Genomic DNA, 24,132 nt, shown 5'->3' with positions numbered 1-24,132 from the left:
CAGAACAGTAATTCCTTTAGCTAATTTAGACCCCATCATTTTATATGTATAGTTGGGATTATGTTTTCCAATGTGCATTACTTTGCATTTATCAACATTGAATTTCATCTGCCATTTTGTTGCCCAGCTCTACCCTCTTTACAGTGCAGTGGTTGGGAGTAATCCCTACCTTCCCCACAAGTACCCTCCTTATGGCTCACTTCTGCCTCTGGGCCTACAAAGCACAGCTGGCTGATAGTGGCTAGGAAGGTGATGAGTGGTATCCTCCCCTTCTCACTCCCAATTACTTAGTACCACTGTTTTACTGGAATTAAAAAATAAATCTTTCACACCCAAAGAAATAGCCTGTATTAGCAATCCTATGCTTAGCTAATAGCAACATGACGATGAAACAAAATCCAAATCCAAATAAGTGCCCAGTGCAAACAGGGTCCATACATCCCACAATCCCGCAGCTGCAGAATTCGCCATGGAATTTATCCTTGCTGAAGAAGTGTGCTCCAGGATTAACACTTGCATCTCCCCCTCCAAGCAGAATCTCCCCGTGGCCATGTGGGTTATAGAGTGGGGTGGGGAGGAGCAAGAGGTTCTCTAGGAGTGGGGCACAAAGAAACTGGGGTCCTGCAGGACCTACTGCCATAATATCAGGAGCAGGATAAAAGCAGAATGGGTATTTTGTATATTTATATATGATATACTATTAAAAAAAAAAAAAAGTCCTTCCGTGCTGCAAACAACATGAAAGCCCTGGCCAGCAGGTGCTGCTCTCTGGCCACCTAGCTCTGAAGGCAGCGCCACTGCCAGCACTGCCACAGTTACTTCTGTGCTGCTGCTGGCGGTGGTGCTGCCTTCAGAGTTGGGGCAGCCGGGGAGATCATGTTGTCTGCAGCACAGAAGGACTATTTTTTAAATCCCATTTCCGTCTTACAATACACGCTCCAACTGCTTGTGCATTGTTTGTTGAATTTTTATCCTGCTCCCACTATTATGGCAGCGGGATCCCAGTTCTGCTATGAGGTAGATGAGGAGGCATGACAAATTCCATGAAGGGTAAGAGGGGGCACGACTGGAAAAGTTTGCACACCACTGCTATAGAGAGAAACTCCACCTGGTAGAGGACCAGAAGCAGCAAATGCAGGAACCTTCCAACTTCTGGACACTCCAGTAAAAACTGTAGTTATGTTCTCTGACTTTCACTGTCCTGTGCTGATTGGTTGTTTGTGCCAACCCTTCTGCACCCTCCTCGGAGTCTCGTCGTCTCAGCTTCATTCTACACTTGTTCCTCTTATTCCTTTTCCTTCCGTTTGCTTTCCAGTTAGCTGATCCCCTTCTAAGTAACCAACCCTTCATCCCAAAATAAAATAAATGGAATCAACAGAACATTTGTTGCCCTTCCATTGTTCACTCTGCTTGTGTCCTACTCCCCCCTCCCCAACCTTGTAACCATCCTATTTACACAATGCTGTTTCACTGTTTCCTTGTACTCCCGTATGTAGCTATATGCTTTTTTCTTGTCTTTTATTTAGACAGTGAGCTCTGTGGGGGCAGAGACCGTTTTTTTATTCCGTGTTTGTACAGCACCTAGAACAACGGGGTTCCGGTCTATGGTGCTCCCAGGCGCTACTGCACGACAACAAAACAACATCTATTACACAAACACACACTTTTCTAGCTCTCATGGTTGCCAAGAAAACATTGAAAACATGAACAAAGAGTGAAATGAAACAGCATTTTCCACTGAGAGGTGTAAACTGCCCCATTCATCTCCACCGGATGTTAAATCTAAAACCTAAAGGCAAGTGTTTACATTTCAGTATAGTTAACTCTTTCACGGCTTATTATTTTTTAGCAGAAACATCCAGCTAAAGGTCATATCCCACAATCATAAGCTACCTCCCATGCCTCCCCAGTGGGCAAAAGCCCCACCTGTCCCTGATCCACTTATCAAAACATCCAGTTTCCCCCATTTCCATTTTTTTATGCAGTTGTGTTTGTCAATACAAAAAATCTGTGATACAGAAAACGAGGCCAGCACAAATTAACAACATTTCATACCAAATTAAACACAAGGGGAAATTACTCATTATAATATTTGATTATTTACATTAAAAAAATAAAGAGTTTTTTTAATTAAAGCTGCTACAGAGTTTCCATTTTGCTACACCAGAACGATGCAGAATCCAGGGCCTTGCGGAAAAAAATTAGGCCCAGCTGCCTAGGAATGCATGGAGCCTTTACTATTAAGCACTGGATAGAATGGGTGAGATGGCATCATTTTATCCCAAGGCTGTAACTACACAGAATTTTTGCTTAAAATTTCTCACTACTGCAATAGTACCAGTGCACTTCCACTGGACAAGGCACCAGATTTTTAAGAATTGTATATTCCTGCACAGAGCATGTCTAGGAGACACTAGTAAAAATGCCAATGGTTGCCAGAGCCCTGTCTACACTAGAACTCCCACCAGTAGAACTGGTGATATTACAATGCCAGGACATTTTAAAAAGCAGCTCAGGGTAGACTAGGCTAAGAGTGTGCCCACAATCACACAAAATAAAGACATCAATTATTTGCTCCCTGCCTGTAGTGCTCTTGTGTGTTTCTTTGCTCAAACTATTTCCATTTCTGCTGGGATTCCAATATTTCTGGATAGAAACATAAGAAAAGACTAAGTCTGCTGAGCTGTTCATCCAAAGATCTCCAAAAGACTTTACAAAAGGTGGGTAAAGTTCTTTCTTATTTTGCACATAAGGAAGCTGAGGCACACAGAGTCAGAATGACTTGGCTAAAGTCACAAAGTGAGCCAATGGCTGAGTTGGAAATAGAGGATAAAATTTTCAAAAGTGTCTAAGTGATTTAGTCTCCTAAGTTCCATTTGCAAAAGTGACTTAGGCACTCAGGGCCAGATTTACAAAGATATTTAGTTGACTGAAGCTACAAATAGGTGCCTAGTGGGATTTTCAAAATCTCCTAAAAGCAGATGACTTCAATGGGCGTTACGCACTTTGTGCTTCTGTAAATCCCACTAGGCACCTATCTCCATCTTGGGTACCTAAACACCTTTGTAAATCTGGCCCTTAAGGGTCTGAATTTCATTGAAAGTCAATGGGACTTAGAATCCGAAATTCCCATCTCACTTCTGAAAATTTGACCCAGAATCCAGATCCTCTTAATCCCAGTCCAGAATTCTAATCAGTAGATCAGGCAGCTTTCTATTACCGGAACAGAATCACACAGTTCTTTCCCTGATGGCCTTTATATGACAAATAAACTATGTTGTGAAGTTCCAAGTTTTCCTTACGTTAAGGTTCAACCCTGCATGGAGCTAACCAATCTGGCCTCAGTCCAGCAAAACAATTAAGCACATTCTTAATGTTTAAGCAGTGGGACTACTCACATGCTTCATTGTTAAGCACATGTTTAAGTGTTTTCCAGGACTGGGGCCAGAGTGCTTAACAGCTGGCAGGTTCGAGACCTTTATTACAATGTGTGTTTCATCTTTTTTCAGAAAATTTTGAAAAAATCAAAGTGCTTTTGAGCTTTGGAGGATTTTCTGTTTTTTGGTTGTAGATATGAAGATTATTTTTGGTTTTACTCATATATTTATTCAATGGTTCCCTTATTTTTCCTAATGAGGATTCAACAAAAAAGAAACATATTTCCTAGCAGATGACCTATACAACTCATTCATAATTTAGGCATGGTAATTTGACAGGTACTCAGCAAGAACTGTACCTACATATATATTATACCAATACTCATCCAGCCATTAGGAAAGGTACTTCTTGTAAACAACCACCACAACATATACTTGTGCAAATAAGTATATTGTTATATACCACTGACCACATAACATTTCTTTATCACTGAATGCTTCACAGCTGGGGACAGTCTATGCATTCCAGTATAGCACAAATAGACCACACAGGTCACAATGCAGCACACAGGCACAATAACATCGGTGGATGTGTCAGAGCAGGGAATGAAGAGGGGCATTGTGGCCAAGCTCCAGGGAGAAGGATTAAGCACAGGGCAATGGGGAGAGCTGGGGAGCAGGATTAAAATTACATTATCTGAGAAAGAGGGTCAGGAGTCAGACCAGAGTTGAGAAGGAGTCTTGCAATGGGATCATCTGAAAAGATTCAAGGAGTCAGTTAAATAAAAAGAGGGAGAGAGGCTGTTCCATGCAGCAGGGTCGACATGGGAGAAGAATCTCCTGTCCACTGATGAAAGACCAAATGGGTATGGGAAGACAAGAGGAAAAAATATAATCTAGTGAAAAACTTTGTCAACAGCTTGGACTTTGATTCTGCACAACTTGTTCACTTGCAAATTCCCATGGGAGTTTTGAGTGTGCTGGAAATGCAGGATCAGACCCCAAGAACAGAGACAGAAATGATTTTGGAGAGCTGGAGGGGCTGGGTGAAACGAGGGGCAAATCCACGGTGAAACTTGAAGACTAGGAAGGTGATTTTCAACTGGATTCTGTAAAGAATAGAAAGGCAGTAAAGATTTCTGAAGATGGAGGGTTGGCGAAGGGGATATATTACTGGGTACTGACAGGGAAAAAAAAGTCATATTTTGGACAACTGTAGTTTATAGAACTGAGACACAGGGAAATCATTAAAGCAGGTGTTACTCCAGTCAAGAGGTGATGAGATGAGACAATATAAAAGAGCTTTGGCAGAGGAGTATTCAAGACCATGTCTGCTATAGGGGGGATGGAGACAGAAGCAGCCAACATTAGAGAGCTGAGGTAGATGAAAAGAATTCAGGGTCAATTTCAACAAATCAGCTCCTGATTGTAGAGGGGAAGGTGAAATTTAAGCAGAGGAGGTAGAATGATCTTTAGGGCAGGTCTTCAATTAATCAGCTTTTTTTAATATTGAAACAAAGGAAGATATTGCCAGAGCCAGAAGCTGGTGAAGCTGAAGCACACAGAAAGTGAGGTAAGGGGCCAAAAGAGTGAAAGGGATACAGAATTGAGTATCCTCTGCATGGAAGCATTACCCAAGGCTGAGTTCAGAGAGAAGGTGGCCAGAAGCCTTGACTGAGTAATGCACCAATACCTTTTTCCGCAACATTAAACTTCTACTTTTTGTGCTTATATTTGTTGACAATTTTGTGGAATAAGTTCTTTTTCTGAGACTGGAATGAACCTACAGACAATATTAATAATAATACATTTTTAATTAGAAGTTTTTATACAGCAAAACAATTATACCATTTCGAATATAACTACCTCTTTAATGACTACAGCATGCCACTTCATTCTACAGTGTAGTGCCTTATCCAACACCCACGGGAGTTGATGGAAGCTTTCCATTGACCTCAGCGGGCATTGGATCATTCTCCTCTAACGTGAAAGAGAGATACCAGTTTAGTTTAAGAGACAAGAAAAGTTGACTATGTAAAAATAGCCCCTTTCCCCTCCAAACATCTGCTCTCTGTGTATATCCAGAGTCAGAGCTCTTTGGTTTTGGTGACAAAAGTAAGTTTTTACTAATTGCAGAGCTAACCCAGCTCTGGGAGCTGGAGTCTCTCCTGGCTCATGCATCATCCTCATTTCTGACTGCAGAATCTTTATTACATAGGATGGTGCCTGAACTGCTTAACCTATAAATATCTCAGGGAAGTTTGAGCACTGGCAGTTAGAAAAACATCTTTTGACTGATAAATAACACAGAATTGGCCAAGACACAACAAACAGGTAACCCCTCCACTGCAATGCCACTTTTACGGAGTCACTTTTCAGAGTAAAAGTGCACTGTAAAGCATTACCTCCAAAAAAGTAGCAGGGAACCTAGTCTTCATGTTAGCTTCAGACTGGACCCCCCCTTAGAAGAATTCAGAGAGGTAAGGTATATGAAATGACAACTTGTGGTTTTTATAAGATGGAGTACTTTCCATTTGCATCTGATCTGATACTAATTTGCTTGAATGTGCTCCTAGCTGCAACCCCCCCCCCCACTTACTTGTCTTTAAAATACACACCACCACAAATATTTTAAGTCTTGGAATTTAAAGCTAACAGCAGAACTACATACTGCCAACTTCATCTATACTGGTCTTGCCCCAACCCCCCATCGAAGTCTTCCATCATTGCTGCCACCAATACACGTCCACCAGTGGGAAATATTAAAGTGAAAAGGGTAGCGTAGAGAAGGCCTAAATATTATTTATATTTAAATACAGATTCTCATACCTACATGTAAAGATAAAAGCAGTATAATCAAGCAACAAACTTGGAAACTGTAAGGTGCTGATGTACTTTGGTTTGGGAAGTTCCTGTCAACAGTCAATTTTTTCAGTTTGATATGGTAGTTAGAAGTCACAACTGAAAAGTTACAGCCAGGGGTGGCTCTAGGGATTTTGGCGCCCCAAGCACGGCAGGCAGGCAGGCTGCCTCTGGCGGTTTGCCTGTGGAGGGTTCGCTGGTCCTGCGGCTGCGGTGGACCTCCCGCAAGTGTGCTTGCGGGAGATCCTCCGAAGCCGTGGGACCAGCGGACCCTCTGCGGGCACGCCTGCAGGAAGTCCACCGAAGCCGCGGACCTGCGAGCGGACCCTCCGTAGGCAACCCGCCAAGGGCAGCCTGCCTGCCGCCCTCGTGGCGCTGGCAGAGCACCCCCCGCAGCTTGCTGCCCCAAGCATGCACTTGGCGTGCTGGGGCCTGGAGCCGCCCCCTGGTTACAGCACTATGCAAAAAAGGACAGTCCTCAGTTGGTACCCATCATGGGTAATTTTAGCTTAAGTCTGAACTAATTTAATTATAACTGGTTGTTAAAAGTTAAATAACTTCAACAGAGTAGGCCAAATTAGTTACACAAGTTCAATCCTTCTTCAGTCCGCATGGTTGCATTCATATTACTGAGCACAGAATTTGGTCTGCTTTGCATTTTTTACCACTGCAAGCCAGGATGCCAGAGTTACGTGGGAAGTTATTTTAAGGTAAGCAAAAATGTTAAAGCTATTCTTATCTACAAATTTATTTATATCCAACAACAAAAAAAGAGCAGACAAATCTGCTGTCTGTACTTGGGCTTGTTATTAATCTATTTTAATAGTTAAAAGGGGCAGAAGTAACACCATAAATTGATTTAGTCTGCACCATGGAATTGTTTCAACTTTTGATTTTCATGTAGGCCTGGTTTTCTTTTACAGAATTTGATATTTGTCCTTTTAAGAGAGTTGCTTTCATGTAGAACACCACCGCATGCCATCCTACTCCTTATCCCCTGAGTGGGAAAGATCAGGAGCATTAGGAGTGTACAGGTAAGCACAATCCACGCACATTTGTACAGAAAAGTGTAAACTCATGGCAGTTGACATATACTGAAGAGTGCAGAGCGGTGACAAGGAGAGCAGAAGAAAGCCTCAGAATGATGACATGACCCAAAGCAAAAAAGAGATAAGTGGTGTGGAGCTGATCAGCAGCCAAGAAAAGTTGAGACAGGTTAAGCAAAGCCAGGCTTGCAAAAGCACAGGCAGGCGGAGGGAAAGGGGAGGGCTGAAATCCTGGCTCCCTGAAGTCAATGGCAAAAATCCCATTGAAATCAATGGGGTTAGGATTTCACCCTAAGGCTCCAGCAGGACTGAATATTGGTGCAGGACTCAATGCTAGCAGACCCCAATGAACGGTCAAGCCCCAAAAGATGAAAAAAATTGTGTTTGAAATGTCCAAAGGGGTGATTTCAGCTAGGAGGTTATTGGGCTATGTGGCACATTATAAAACAGTACAGAGGTTTATACTACTATACTCTTATACCAACACTGCACAGGAAAGTACAGCTCAGCAGTGTCAGAGATTGCTGAGCACTGGAGCAGATATTCTGCACAGAAGCAGTGACTAAGGAAGCCACAGAAATAGGTTATAAACTTTACACACATTACATAGAATGAAGAATGTGTTTTGTTTATGATCCTCTTTCTACCTTTCCTTCTAAAGAACTCATCACAATCAAACATCGAAACAACCCCCTCAATGGGTATAGGTTTCACGAATACTTCTGTTCTCAAGTGCAAACTCAAGGAGATGGACTTCAGTGACAGGGAAAGGAAACTCTTCTCTGTCACCTCATGCTGGGTTCTATTTTTTCCAAATAGTCACTAAAACATCTTTCAGCAGGGATCAAATGACTAAAGTGGAGCAAAGGCGAAAACAGGTAATTTTTGTGACATGTTATGGCCCAACAGTAAGAAAGTCTTCAATCCATGAAAAATTCCTTCATGTTAATCTGTTTAGTTGGTTGATGGGCTAATTACAGATGCAGTTTGTATAGCAGGTGAGTACATTAGCATGGGATTGACAATTACCTAGGGAGGTTGTGGAATCTCCATCATTGGAGGCTTTTAAGAATAGGTTAGACAAACACTTGTCAGGGATGGTCTTGATCATACTTAGTCCTGCCTTAGTGCAGGGGAATGGACTAAATGGACTACTGAGGTCCCTTTCAGTCCTACATTTCTAAGATTCTCTGAGTCTAAGAACCAAAGCTCTTGGATTCAAACAAACACGCAAGGAAGAAATAGTAAGATGATATAACGTCCAGACCCCAGGGTGCAAGTGTCACCCCTGTTATCAGCAGAGACCAAGGAACGAGCCAGTCATGGAGATCAAAGAATCTTTCACTCTTACAAGTGCAAACTCCGTGGCCAGGGAAGGTTGCACAGCTGCTGCACGTGCTATGTTTGTTCCATGGAGAAAGATGTTGAGTCTCCAGAGAGGTCAACCCAACTCCATCCACCAGCACTAAATTCACAAAAAATGTAAGGTTGAAAAAGCAAATTTTAAAAGCTTGTGTGTCTTGAAATGATTTAATACAAGAAAAACTTTTGAGAACTACTGGGCTACAATGGTTTACTTGTCATTTTTTTAATGCCTTCTTGGTTTTAAAGTAAATCCTTTTCCTGCGGATATTTCTCAGCAGTTAACATAATACTCCATTTTTCTTGGGTTTTTAGTGTTGCAGCAGTTGCCATCATATGGGAACTGCTTGTAGTTTACTTCTTGGTCTATCCAGTAGGCTCCCTGATAACAGAAAGGATATGCACCACTCAGGGATTAGTGAGAACTGGGCTAGAAGCAGCTGCAGAGTAAAGTAGCAAGCAAGAAAATGAACAGACAGTGTATGACTAACCCTAGCAACACTTGTTCAAAATTTCATAGGTGAATTTAAAAAAACAAACAAACCCTCCTTGTCCTCCAAAAACAAAACAAAACAAAACAAAAAACTATCAGAAGAATGCATCAAATGGCCAGCACAGTGTATTCCAACAAATGAGGCATATGTACTCATCCTATTAAGTCTCAGGTCTCATTTTACAAGTGCTAACAGAGTCTCTAAGGTTTCCCATGGCAAAGCTCCCAATTCAGACACGTGTAAGGTAGGTTCCAGAAGCTCAGTTCAGATACCCATTTTCACTGAGCTACATTACTGTCCAGTTTAATTGTAACTTGTCTCAGCCCTGCTTTGGGGAGGGCTACTTACTGTGAGCTAAATGCCCGGAGTGCCAGAGCCGTCCAGAATAATTGGAGTTCTCCAAATATTTGCCTCTACACTTACAAATCTATTCTCTCTCCATTCCCAGCTATTTTTGGAGATTCAGAACTCAAGAGCGGTTCTTAAAGGCGTTGTCTGTGAACCATATGGTGCACAGATAGCGGCACATGATCGCAAGGTAGACTTAGTGCCAAGCAGCTAAAACGCAAGTGAAAGACTGTGGCTTCAAGAAAGCAATGCTCCAAAGGAGCAATAGCTTTATGGTGCTATTTCTTCACTGTACTCTGGAAATGCCGAAAGGCCTCAGCTGAGATCGGAGCCCCATGGTGCTAGGCGCTGTGCAAACAGAATAAAAGACAATCCCTGTCTCAAATGCAAATATATTGAATTACCACCCTTCTACGCCCCTCAACAAGTAAGTTGGGTTATTTGGAACATAAAAATAACTTTTCATAGTTCAAAAGAGAAATGATAACTACAGATTTTGCTCTATGTTTCTGTAGATATGTAAATTGGCAACCCATTGTAGATCAATGGCTTCTGCTTGATACGATGCCCCAGCGTACGTTCTGCTAAAGACGTCAATCACAAGTGATGAATTCTGGAGCAGGATGCTGTCTGTATGGGTTAAGCCTGTTTCTTTACTCCAGTTCTCAGCAGTTTTATTATACCATTGATATGTATGGAACAAACATATTTAGGGTGAGATTTTCAAAACTAACTCTGCTCCCTTTGAAGTAAAATCTCCCACTGACATCAACTAGAGCAGAAGCAGACCAATGTGGAATACTTTTGAAAATCTGTCCCTAAACATATTTTAAGAAACTGCTTCTTAAGGGAGAAAGTTCAGAGGTACCTTACTCATACACACAGCCTGTGTGCTCTGGTGTGCTTCAGTGGTTGACTGTAATTAAATAGCAGAGCTGGAGGGGTGTCACATCAGGCAGAAAAGGCACCAGCTCATTTGGGATTGGCACTTTGGGGCAAATGAAAGAAAAGGTGATTGGGGAAAAAGGCTAATTTGACTGATGTGCTGAATGCCCTGCTTATCCTGCTTGTTTGATTATTCGACATATCAGGCCTGAACCATCTCTTGTTTAGACTATTATAAATCAAACTCCATTTGAAGTTAACGGCTTTACAACAATACAAACTGATGTAACACCATTGTCTTCAACTGAAACAAGCAATGTGTGTGATTTCTTAAGTATTTAAGACATGATTAAGAAAAACTTACTTTTAAAAAAAATTTTACTTAAGAAAAAATGACATACAACCTCTCATAATCTGTCATGTCCTGGCATCCTGGGAAATAATCTGTCACACTGAAGCCTACTTACTGAATTTTTAATGGCAATTTATGGAGCACTGATCTGATACAGTAAAAGCTTCTCTAACTACTGGGCACTAACAATACACAGGAAGTCTATCATATGGGCTACAAACCTGTGGACATTTGTCCAGGAAAAAAATAGTATGTTCTTAAACAAGTTTTCTCTGGCTTACATGCCATCCTTAGGCATAAACAGCATACACGGTTGTGCAGGGAACCCGAGAATTTGGCGCACCCCCTGGGTCTTAGTGGCCACCCATCCATCCCTTCCTATCCCTGTTCTGACACTTTCTGCAGGCTTCCACCACAGCTGGCTGCTGCAGCCTGGTGAGTCTTCCCCCACAGGGGATCTACTACTTAAAAGTGAAAAAGGTTTCCAGCCTGCCAGACCTGTTGAAACACTGAAATTGTTAAAGAGCCATTCAAGGAGTAATGAAGCCATTTAACAGGCATTTGTCAACCTCAAGGTATATACTGTCAGTTTCTGAATTTACTTGACAAAAACAGTTATGCATGACTGTAATATTTACTCAGAACATGTCAGTCTACAGGACCTTAGTTTAAAATTTGCTTTAAAAATATTTAAATTTAAAAATATTTCATTAGCGTGTTGAAGATTATAAAATCACATCTCTAAAGGATCGTTGCATAGATGTTTAGATGTACAATCTGAGTATTCATCTTTAGCCTTAAATGCTTGGATCTTCAGATGTATCATTTTTTAAATAAATCCTTCAAAAGACCCCTCCTTATTTAAAATACACATGCGAACTTGGGCTGCCGTTGGGCATAGGGGCACCAGTTTAATAATACTGCATAGGGTCCCATAATTCCTAAGGACAGCCCTGCCTCCGTGCTATCATTATTACTTCGCATGTGTATCAGAATCAGACCTAGAGTCTGCAACTACGACTGGAGCCCCATTGTGCTGGGTACTGTACAAACACACAATAACAACAGTCCCTGATCTGATGAATGGTCTATAATGACAAGATAGACAGAGGGTGGAAGGAGAACTAGAGGCCCAGAGAAGCGAAGACAGCTGCACACAGTTGGTCAGTGGCAGAGGCAAGAATAGACTCCAGGACTCTTAAATCCCAATCCAGTGCCATATCCACTTGCCCAGTGGCTCTCAACCCTTCCAGACTACTGTATCCCTTTCAGGAGTCTGATTTGTATTGCGCACCCCCAAGTTTCACCTCACTTAAAAACTGTGTGATTACAAAATCAGACATAAACACACAAAGGTGTCACAGCACACTGTTACTGAAAAATGGCTTACTTTCTTATTTTTATCATATACTTATAAAATAACTCAATTGGAATACAAATATTGTACTTACATTCCAGTGTATAGTATATAGAGCGGTATAAACAAGTCACTGTCCGTATGAAATTTTACTCAGTACTGACATTGCTAGAGCTTCTTCTGTAGCCTGTTGTAAAACTAGGCAAATATCTAGATAAGTTGATGTACCACCTGTAAGACCTCTGTGTACCCCCAGGGTATGCATACATCCCTGGATGAAAACCACTGGCCTAGACCCATACTGCCTCTCCAATTTACTTGAAAAATGCTTGAGTTCTAACACAGGAAAAAAGTACCCCTCAGAACTATCTCTATACTTTTCTTCTATAATTTTTGTAAGACTTTTCACTATATGTGCTGCACTTAATGTGCTTCTTTATTAGCAGCATGCACATGGGCCCCCTTCACAGTCATGCACATCTGACAGTTTCTCAGGTCAATATTCAATAGCAACCTTTGTAGATGTAACAGTCTATATAGCAGGTCATCTATCTGGTTAGCTGTTAACTTAGAGGCAAATCTGGAAAGCCCACAGTGGGTCTAAGCTCCAGAGCCCGACACTACTCATTGCAATAGCCTCACTACATCTCAAGATAACTTTGGGATTCAGCTTAACGAAGTTAGCCCTGATGGGACAGTTATCTTTTACACTGTTAAAATTCATGGTTGGGTCCGGGTTGCTTTGTATCCCTGCCGCATATGCTCTGCAGTATCCCAGAGTCCACTTCCAGCCAGTGTGGTCAACACCTGAGCTACTCATCTCTGTTGATCTCATCCATTTATTGGCAACACAATCACTGCTTAGTAGAGCTGACTGAAATTAGAAATTTCCATTCCTTGGGAACTTGCAACATTTCAGGGTTTTTTTGTTGTCGTTCTGAACTGGAATGAAATGTGGAAAGTTTGAAATTTCCCACGAAATGAAATTTCTGATTTTTTTTTGTTTCAGACCAAACGTTTTAATTTTGAGACTTTTTAATATATATCTTTTAATTGTATATAATTTTTAAATATACAAATCTGAAAACAAAATATCTAAGTGTTCATTCCCCTGTCAAAATGCTTCCCTTTAATTATTTCCCCCCCTAGACAAAATTACGTCAAAATCAACATGTTCCTGGGTTTTGATTTTGTTGAATCGACATTTTCCAATGGAATTATTGCTTTGACGGAAATTTTTTTACCAGCTCCACCTCTTGATGTCTCAGTGCCAGCCCACCATGGAGCTGTGCTGACTTATCTCAGCTGAGAATCTCACCCAATAGCTGCAAGTAAATTCAGTATTCATGGAAATGAGGAACTGTTAGCTGTGGCTTGGCCAGACACAAGGTATGTCTACACTTCGAGCTCGGGGTGTGATATCCAGCTCAAAGAGACAGATCCAATAAAAATAAAGCTAGCTGCAGTACATACCCATTTGAGAACCTAGGCACATACTTGGGAATCACACCACTAGCTGGAAGTATAAATGTACCCATGGGATAGGCAAGTGCTGTATAATCTCACCCAGAGGACTCTGCCAGCACTGCTCACAACTGAGCTGTTACATATCTGCAATTGTACTGCTGGCCTTCTCTTAAGACAAGAGACAGAAAAATTCAAGGCTTTCCAACTGTGCTTTGCAAAAATGGAGATAAGAATGGGATCGACTTGCTAACAAAGCCAAGGGCAGAATTCACTCTCTGACTATGGAACATATCTCACGATATCTAGACAAATGAGTATGTCAATAAAGCACCCAACAGTGTGTGCTGTTGTTAGAAATCAGGGAAGTTACTGCGATTACCACCATCTGATTAGCAGTTGGCTCCCAAAACATGCTGCATAATAAACCACCTGATTACTGTGCTGTAGAATTGGTTCATTTGTTCTGGTCAGGCTTGTAGATTTCTCAGATACTAACTACAGAGTTGCAATTAGTAACGATCAGGCCTCAGTAAATATTATGGACAATGGCTAATTTTGCCAGAACCTGCTCAGCCCTTCCCTACTTACATAAATACAAAATCAATACTATATTGGGCACACTGTATAAACAACATCAGCAACAGTTCTGGGCCACGTATTGTAATTTGGTGGCTTGCGAGTCAGACAAACAGCTCAACGCTACGTATGTTTGAATAAGGTACTCAGGGCCACCAACACAGGGATCAGACAGTAACAGTTATTCTCATTTTATCGGTGTATTCAGCATCTTATTGCCTCAGCTCTTCAGAAACAACAGAATTACTAGTAATCATTCCTCCTTTCCTGATGCATTTATATTCACATACAGTATAAATACCACAAGCTCAAGGAATTAGCCCTAATGGATACTCATCCATACTACACAAACCACACAAACAAACTGCAGCAGAACATGATACAACTTGAAGTTTCTGCTCATGAGAGACTGAGTATTGGACTTACAAGGGTTTAAGAATGGAGGCATTACTGCTGAAATGTTTTATCCCCAAAGTGAGAATATGTTAAATCAATGAATAGAAGGAAAAAAGGAAAAACAAAAATCTGTGAAAGTCCTGGTGATAATCAACTTTGTCATGATGAAGAAAGCAACACTGACTCCACATTCCTCACATGTAGGCAAGCATGCTGAGGTAAGAAAATAACAGCTCCCGAACCCAGCACAGCAGCTATTATGGATTACGAACGTACCTCAGAAAGCACCTTACCTTTGTTAGATTTTGGTTGTTCTGCTGGACAGCTTCCAACCTTCTTCTTTTTCCTTGGAACAGATACACTTTTCCGGTCAAACGTAATGGGACTGTACTGAGGGAGGCTGTTGAATTTTTTTTCAAATTCTTCTTCCAATTTTGCTAAACTAAAGAAAGGGAGGGGGAAAAACCCAAAGTCAATCACATGGTTCACACATGGAACTGCACCATCTACTCAGGACACTCCCTACACTACCACTGGAACAAATCAGCATACCCTTAGAGCCACGACCAGGGTTATTCTATCTACTCCCCAAGATCCACAAACCTGGAAATTCTGGACACCCCATCATCTTGGGCATTGGCACTCTCACTGAAGGACTGTCTGGATATGTGGACTCTCTACTCAGACCCTATGCCACCAGCACTCCCAGCTATCTCCGTGACACCACTGATTTCCTGAGGAAACTACAATGCATTGGTCCACCTCCTGAAAACCACCTAATGCCACCATGATGTAGACGCTCTCATAACCAAACATCCACACACAGATGGAATACAAGCTGTCAGGAACAGTATCCCTGATGATGCACAGCACAACTGGCTACTGAGACTCTGTGCCTTATACTCACACACAACTATTTCAAGTTTGATGACAATATATATCTCCAATCAGTGGCACTGCTAGGGCACCGCATGGCCCCAACAATACGCCAATATTTTATGGCTGACCTGGAACAGCTTCTCACTCTCGTCCACTCACGCCCTTCCTACCTTACGCTAACTTGAATGACATCTTCATCATCTGACCCATGGGAAGGAGACCTAGAAAAAATTCCACCATGATTTCAACAACTTTCACCCCACCATAACCTCAGCCTGGACCAATCTACACACGGGAGTCCCTTTCTAGACACCACGGTGCAATAAGTGATGGTCACCTACACCACCCTATATCGAAACCTACCGCCCGCTTATGCCTACCTCATGCCTCCACTCCATCCCGGGCACATCACAATACATCCATTGTCTACAGCAAGCACTGAGGTACAACGCATTTGCTCTAACTCCTCAGACAGAGACCAAACACTACAATCTCCACCAAGCATTCTCAAACTACAATAACCGCAAGGAAATTAGAACAGATCAAGCAGAGCCAGCATGTACCCAGAAGCCTCTACTGCAAGACAAACCAAGAAAGAAACCAAACAGAACTCCACTGGCCATCACATACAGCCCCCAGCAAATAACCCCTCACGCATCATCAGGATCTACACCCATCCTGACAATGATCCAAACTTTCACAGGTCTTGGGTGGCAGGCAATCCTTGCCCACAGACAACCTGCCAACCTGAAACGTATTCTCACCAGCAACTGCACCATACCATAGTAACTTAGCTCAGGAACCAATCATGCAACAAACCTCGATGCAACTCTGCCCACATATCTACACAGTGACACCATCACAGGACCTAACCAGATCAGCATACCATCACTGGTTCATTACCGCACGTCACCAATGTAATTACGCCATCATATGCCAGCAATGCCCCTCTGCTATGTACATCGGCCAAACTGGAACAGTCACTACAGAAAAGGATAAATGACACAAATATCAGATATCAGGAATGGCAATATACAAAAACTGTAGGAGAGCACTTCAACCTCCCTGGCCACACTATAGCAGACTTAAGGTGGCCATCCTGCAGCAAAAAAATTCAGGACCAGACTTGAAAGAGAAACTGCTGAGCTTCAGTTCATCTGCAAATTTGACACATCAGCTCTGGACTAAACAAAGACTGTGATGGCTTGTGCCAGTTGCAGGAACCAGTTTCTCCTCCCTTGGTTTTCACACCTCTACTGCTAGAACAGGGCCCCATCCTCCCTGATTGAACTAACCTCGTTATCTCTAGCTTGCTTGCTAGCATATATATACCTAGCCCTGGAAATTTCCACTACCTGAGACTGACAAAGTGGGTATTCACCCACGAAAGCTCACACTCCAAAACATCTACTAGTCTATAAGGTGCCACAGGATTCTCTGCTGCTTTTATGGTTCACACAGATAAAGTTAAAAACAAGTTCTGGGTCGATAAGGTTCAGTGGTACTTTTATACCTGAACTCATCACAGTTAGGTCATTTTATATATACACTACATTTTTCAAAAATTGAACGATTGTGTTTGGCATTCAATCCTGATCTGTCACGTGAGGGAGATTAAGCAATCAGAAAAGGAGGAAAAAAACAATGAAAAAGAGTGGCACCAATATCAATGAGTAAATAATATTGGATTACGAACAAAAAGATTTTCTGAAAAAGGCAACTTTTTTTTTTTTTTTTTAAAGATTTGATCCTTTTTATTTATAAAGGGCACCTTCATATTAAAGCTCTAATTTGTTTCTCACACACACAAAATCCCTTCCCCCCTGCCAAAACTATAAGAAAAACAATTTAGAAAAGCCAAGCAAGCAATAAACAACCAACCAAACTACTTAATATACATAGCTCTTCAATAGGAAGAATTTAGGGCATGGGGCTAGGGATGCAGCAGGATTGGATTGGCTGCTGCATTTATCTGGTGATATATTAATTATTGTATTAAATAGAGCCAACTGCACGATACTTTAATTGTTTGTAAATGTATTTGTTGTTAGGGCGACTAGAGCTTCTGCACATATATCCTCTGAGCTTGTGAGGCTTTTGCTTTTAATAACAAATCAACAAATTGGTGCTGACATGAGAAGTCTGAGTTTTCCTAGCTCCCTCTAATTCTCTTTGCTATGAAAGACCAGCAGACAATGAGAGTAAACATGTATGCTTGGTGCAACTGCCTCTAAGCACTGTGTGCCTAGAAGAAAGGCAAAAGTGTGAGTTTTTCAGTTTTCTCTGAAATGGCTCTTAAATGAAGCATCATTATGCAACGAAACTCACAAATTAGAGTTGATTCACTTATCCCCATAACCATTATTCTGTATTTTTGTTAGAAACATATTTCATCTTTCTTTGATGTTCAATCAGAGCCATGTAGAACAGCAGTGGTTTCAGTTACGAAACGGAGACTTGGTTCGCAGCAACTGTTTTGTTAGTATAAGCAGCTGGCACTGCTGCTACCATGCTACTGTGTACAGGGGTATCTAGACATCCATGAAGCGAGCAGAGCTGTTGCTTTGATGGCTGACATATGCTCTCCCCTCCCACTGTTTTATTTGTTTCCCTAACTCCGAGTACACCTGCGCGCGTGCGTGCGCGCGTGTGTGTGTGTGTGTGTCAAGCAGGCCCAACTTTGACAGCAGAAGAGCCATCATCACAGACAATTTATAGCATGTGGGATGTGGAAGAAGCAGCGAGTGCTGCCATCACTAAGCCAGTGATTTCAATGATTAAAAAAGCAATTATGGTGTCATAAACATACAGAGGTTTACAAACATATAGACAGATATTAGCTGGCCTGAGGAGTTTGTAACCAAAGGCCCTGATCCTGTAATGACATTCACATAGGCAGACCCCTGCACTGCTACAGTGCCTGGGTCTACCTCTGCAGAGCTCATGACAGGACAGGAGCTAAGACAGACAAGACAAATATGGCATGTAACACTAGGGAGCTGCCAATGGAGGAGGCAGTAGGGAGGATACCTGGATAGGGTTGCCAACTTTGTAATATTTAAAAACCAGACACTTCCCCCTGATGACCCATCCCTGTTCACTCCTCTTTCCCTGCTGCCCCCCTGGGAGTTGCAGCCACCTGAGGCACGTAGGAGGCGGTCCCAGCTATGTAGGGGCTGGTGCAGGTGATGACTAGCGCCTCCCTGCCTCCCCCACCCACAGTAACCAGACTTTGAATGTCTGGTCAGGAGATCTGACACTGTCAGGTCCCCTTTTCAACTGCACTTTCCGGTCGAAAACCATGCACCTGGCCACCCTATACCTGGAAGTAGTAGATTTTTAAAAGGATGAATATGAAGAAGGCAGAGGATACCTGGCAGACAAGAAGAGGGAGACTGTTCCCGTGGTAATGGGCAAGGAATGCAAGAAAAGGTACAAATTTGAATCTGGGAGAAGAAGGAAGCTGCAAGGTGAGAGGGGTGGGAGCAGACAGGTGTGCTTGTGGTGGGGGAGGAAATAAGAGGAGTGATGTAGATGGGAACAAGATTATGCAGAGCCTTGAAGAGGGATGTTTAATATATACGTCTGATCTACACTTAAAAATTAGATTGACCCAGCTATGCCATTCAGGACTATGAAAAAGTTTGCACCCTGAGCATCGTAGTTAGGTCGACCTAACCTCCAGTGTAGAGACAGCTAGATCAGTGGAAGGATTCTTTCCTCGACCTCGCTCCCATCTCTCGGAGAGGTGCACTAATTATATCGACAGAAAAACCCCTTCAGTCAATGTAGGAACCAACTACACTACAGAGTGACAGTGGTAGAGCTGCAGCACCATAGGGTGCCGCTGTGGTGGAAACATACCCATCGTTTCTTGAACTTTTAGTAAAAAATCTTAATTCCATGTATTATAAAGGTTTCTTCTATTAGAACTGGTTGAATAATAGTAATGAATAACACTGCTGAGACAGGAAATAAGCTATCCTCACACACATATCTTCACTATCTAATCAGTTGTACAGATGGTAGCACAATATTTGTCAAATACATTATTCAAAACTTTTAAGTGGCAAACACTGAATAAATTATTTGCATCTACATTTTTTAGATTAGTTGATGAGCTGTGGAATTCATCATCTTCTCATACTCACCTAATGTTTTAACATAATTAAATAAATGAAAAGCTGGTTAACTTTTTGATGGAACATTGTGTACTACGAGAAGATCTTTACAAAATCTCCATATCACTGACGAGTACATTACGTACTGAGAATAATAAAAGAGCAGTGTTACTTTGCGTAGCGTATTCCATATAATAACACCACCTTGAGATTTTCAATATTTAATGTCCTTGCAATAAGTGCATTACAACTAAATTTCAGATACACCAGGTTATGAAAAATTTTACTATAAATCTACACAAAAGAAACCTATTAAAACTTCAAGACAAAAATATGAAGAGAATCTATTCCCTTTAATCCAATTTATTCCCTCTGAATTCAGATAATTAGAAATATCCAAGGATTTGCAAAGTATGAATGGCTAAGTAGATTTTTCACCACTATCGCTGAAGTTAAGTAAATCCGTTAGTGCTACAAGGAGAATTGCTATTCAGATTCCTGAGAGCCACTTCTGTGTAGATTTGCAAAAGTGTTAATTTTTAAAAATAATTAATAATTATTTTTCTACTGATTTATTCCACTACCTTAACCTGCTGATCTCCTATTCAAGTAGTTGCCTCCTTGACTGAAAATCATTTATTTACCCTATTCACTCCACTGCATTAGAACAACACTTACAAAGGAAAATAATGACTCTTAGGTGCTACTATAACATAAATAATAAATAAGTGAAAGGAGCACTGTCAAATTATCTACTTTTTTGGGGAAAAAATTAACACTTTTTCCAGTTAACGAAGCACCTACCTAGAGCTTTAAATAATGTTTCTAAAGTACTTTGAAAATTAAATTAACCGTCTACATCACCTCTTAGGTAGGTAAATATTGTGCTTATTTTAGAAACATGGAAATAATTATTTGATTCTGATTTATATCAGTGTAAATCATGAGTGATCACAATGGAATTAGATTGGTTTAATAATGAGTGAGAAGACAGAATCAAGCCCAGAGAGATTAAGGCTGGGTGTTTCAGATGCGTTTTCTAATTGTGAGTATCTAGCTTGAGACAGTTTGGGCCTCTCTTACAGAGGTGGCAAACAACAGCTGTTCCCGTTGGCTTTAACTGTAGTTTAGAGTGCTCAGCACCTTTAACAATCAGGCCCCAAGTGTCTGAAAAGTGGCACTGAAAAATCAGAGTTCGTTTTGACAATTTTGATCTCTGCGCCTTTGTCATAAACAGATAGCTAAGGGTTAATGTTTCTTTTACCTGTAAAGGGTTAACAAAGGGAACCACACACCTGACCAGAGGACCAATCAGGAAACCGGATTTTTCAAAGCTCAGGGAGGGAATTTTTGGGTGTGTGTCTTTTGTCTGTGTCTCTGCTCTAGTGCTCTCTCGGCTCTGAGAGAGGATCTCTCTACCTTCAGATTTTCTAATCTTCTGTTTCCAAGTGTAAGTACAAAGGTAGAAGACAATAGGTTTTTATATTGTTTTTGTATTTACATGTGTGTAGTTTGCTGGAATGTTTTAAGATGTATTTCTTTTTGGATAAGGCTGTTTATTCATTTTTCTTTTAAGCAATTGACCCTGTATATTGTCAACCTTGATACAGAGACCATTTTTATGTCTTTTTCTTTCTTTTTATATAAAGCTTTCTTTTTAAAACTTGTTGGATTTTCTTTTCTAGTTGAGGCTCAAGGGGATAGGAATCTCTGTGCCAGGGTTACGGTCTCTCTCAGGGAAAGACTGGGAGGGGGAAATCTCTTTGTGTCAGAGTTGCAAAGCTTACCTTTGCAGGGACTCTGACTGAGGGTGAAAGAAACTGGATCTCTCTGTTTTGCATTTCAAGGAATTGAAATAGGGTGATCGTCCAGGGCCATCCAGGGAGGGGAAGCCTGGGAGGAAATAAAGAGGAGACAAGGGGAGGGGGTTATTTCCCTTTGTTGTAGACTCAGGGCATCTGAGTCTTGGGGTCCCCCAGGGAAGGTTTTGGGGAGACCAGAGTGAGGCAGACACTGGAATCTGGCTGGTGGCAGCGATATCAGATCTAAGCTGGTAATTAAGCTTAGAGGGTTCATGCTAGCTTCTCAGTTTATGAACGCTAAGGTTCAAATCTGAGTAGGAAGCTACAACAGCCTTGCCTAAAGCTAAACGGAATCAGAGTCCAGACCTGGACACAGGAAGGATTGGTTCCCAGCCCTGTGCCCTTCATACTAGATTATCCTGTTTTTAGTGGAATGCGCACAGTTATCTACTTTTACTATGACAACCAAATCCATTCCTATGTAGCGTAAAACAGATTGGAAACAAATCCTGCTTGTGCAAAATTCTGTTCACGTGAATTACATCAACTTACCCCAGAACGAATTCTTCCTTTGGCTTAGTTTTTTTCAGCTTTTTACTTCCACTCATCCCACTTTGGGAAAAGGCCCAGTTGTCTTCATTCCAGCATCCTTCATGGTCTGAGGAGTTGCCTTTTCCTGAGCTTCGTTTACCTAGGAAAGAGAAAAAAGATTCTTACTTTCATCATGGAATCTGCGTCACAGTGCACTGGACTTGCAAGGACCCTGTACATCAAGAGTCACTCAACAGTGCAACTTCTGCTGACCGACTCTTGACGTTTCTAAAATGGGTTCTGTGCCAACTTGGGTTCCTAAGGGATAAGAAGGTTACCTGGTAGCAACTGGATTTACCCATATTTACTACCTTAAAATATCCCACTTTTGGAACCTTCTGCTAAACTGCAGGACCCCTACAGTGAGGATCTGCAGAGGTGTAATGAAGGAGAAAAGGTTTCAGAGATTTAATCTAAAGCAAAAGTAACCTCAAGGGTTCGCTCTTCAATTTGGCTACTCAAGTTATCATCTTTGATTTGCTGCTCAGAGAAATGTTTTTAAATGCATCCTACTGAAAAGGTACATCACATATTTTAAATCAAAATTCATCTTTCCATTCAAATTCAAGGTTCTCTCACTGATTATCATCCACTTTTAACAACAGAGATGCTAAATTTGGAAACTGATATCACATGCTGATCTCCCTACGTCTATCCTGAATGAATGAACTCCATAATGTTTCTAGATATTCTGGTTGTGTACCTTATCTGGGGACCAACACGTACATCAGAAAGGAGTCTGAGACACATCTACCTCTTCAAGGATTCAGAGCTATGTCTAGAGACCAACAGCATTTCTTCATATAGGCAACTAATGCTCCAATGTAGCTGGCCAGGGTTACATAAGAATGCAAGCCCTGCACAAACCAGAAGATTGGTCTGTTAACGTATGTATTTTTTAAGTGAAAGTGCTTTAATGACTATATTTTGCAATCAGATATGCAGTAAAGGGGAGGGAAATATGTCTATTAATTGAACCAAATAAATCACTGGTTGCATTACAAGCCCGCACCTGATTCATGGAAGACCAAGAGAGAGATGCTGTTCAAACACAATATAAGACCTTTTGATTTATTTTTCTCTTCCTCTGTAAATAAATGGCAAAAATCACCTACCTCTGTCCACATTGGCACGCAGGGACGTGAGCATGCCCTCTGACACCAGAGTCTTATAAAGGGCACCTTTGCAAGATCGCTCTGATTTCCTGGAACCACAGGTTTCAATCTTTTTATTACAGTCACTGTCTGCTGTTTTGACCTGTCCAGGTAAACTCTGTGGTACCACATCCTCTGTTGGGGTCAATGGTTCTGCTTTTATGTTGTCAGGTACCTCACAAGGCGCCTCCATATTGGCTGTAATACTAAGAAAGTCAGGAGGCTTTGATTCTTTGGTGGTCTCCAAGGATTTCTCCTTTGATGCTCTCTTCTCTTTTGATTTTACTTTTTTCTTTGGTGACTTTGTGTCCAACACACTTCCCTTCATGTTTGAGGCAGGGCGGACCTTCTTCCGGGGGATTTCAATGAGTCTCTCGGCGCCCCAGTCACCCTTCGCAACTGCTTCGATAGTATAAATGACGCTTTCAATGTCCGACTCAGAGGACTGCCTCTTTTTACAAGCCTTCTTGGTGGTGCATTTTTCGTTTGTGTGCCGGTCCAGCTTATTTTTTTTCTTTTTCTTTTTTATCTTTTCTGGTTTGCTCAGCCCCAGGGTATTAAAGTCAGCAAGTGAAAGCTCTTGAGAATGGCATGTGAGATCCTTTGCACTGGTACTATTATTTATCTCTACAGGACTGCTGTCTGCTGCCGGATCAGTAAAGTGAGTGCATTTTGTAACTTTCTCCAACTCTTCAGTTTTTGTCTTTTCGTCATTTTGATTTTTCACCATCTCAGATTCTTCCACTTTTACTTCCTGTGAGTCTTTCACATTCACCTTCTCCAATTCTTTCACTTTCACTTCCTCTGGAGCTTCTGCTTTCACATCCACCGATGTTTCCACTTCCACTTTCCCAGGTTCTTTCACTTTTACCGCCTCTGATGCAAGGCACATCTAAAAAGTTTAAAACAACCAATCACCACCAATTAAATGCCCCTATCATTCAATTTATTTATTTTGATTTACAGAAATGCTAGATAAGGGCACTTATCTAAGGCCCTGATTTAGGAAAGCTGCCCCTCACATTCCGAACAGTACTTTCTACATCCACCCCCATTCAGCACA

The 24,132-nt window shown here is 41.5% G+C and overlaps 1 protein-coding gene across 6 annotated transcripts in view; it reads right to left on the bottom strand.

The window, feature by feature from the left end:
* Positions 1-24,132, bottom strand: part of BBX (BBX high mobility group box domain containing) — a 222,169-nt gene that overhangs the window by 27,126 nt on the left and 170,911 nt on the right. For all 6 annotated transcript variants that reach the window (XM_075072610.1, XM_075072619.1, XM_075072608.1 and 3 more), the window contains 3 exons: positions 23,031-23,961; positions 21,877-22,015; positions 14,816-14,964 (listed from right to left, as the gene is read on the bottom strand). In XM_075072610.1, the coding sequence (XP_074928711.1) occupies positions 14,816-14,964; positions 21,877-22,015; positions 23,031-23,961 (1,219 nt within the window). The remainder of the gene's footprint in view (positions 1-14,815; positions 14,965-21,876; positions 22,016-23,030; positions 23,962-24,132) is intronic.

Source organism: Chelonoidis abingdonii, chromosome 1 (genome assembly GCF_003597395.2).
Source record: "Chelonoidis abingdonii isolate Lonesome George chromosome 1, CheloAbing_2.0, whole genome shotgun sequence".
Classification (NCBI taxonomy): domain Eukaryota; kingdom Metazoa; phylum Chordata; order Testudines; family Testudinidae; genus Chelonoidis; species Chelonoidis abingdonii.
The sequence above is the reverse complement of the archived record's forward strand: the minus strand, read 5'-3'. Positions and strand labels throughout refer to the sequence as shown.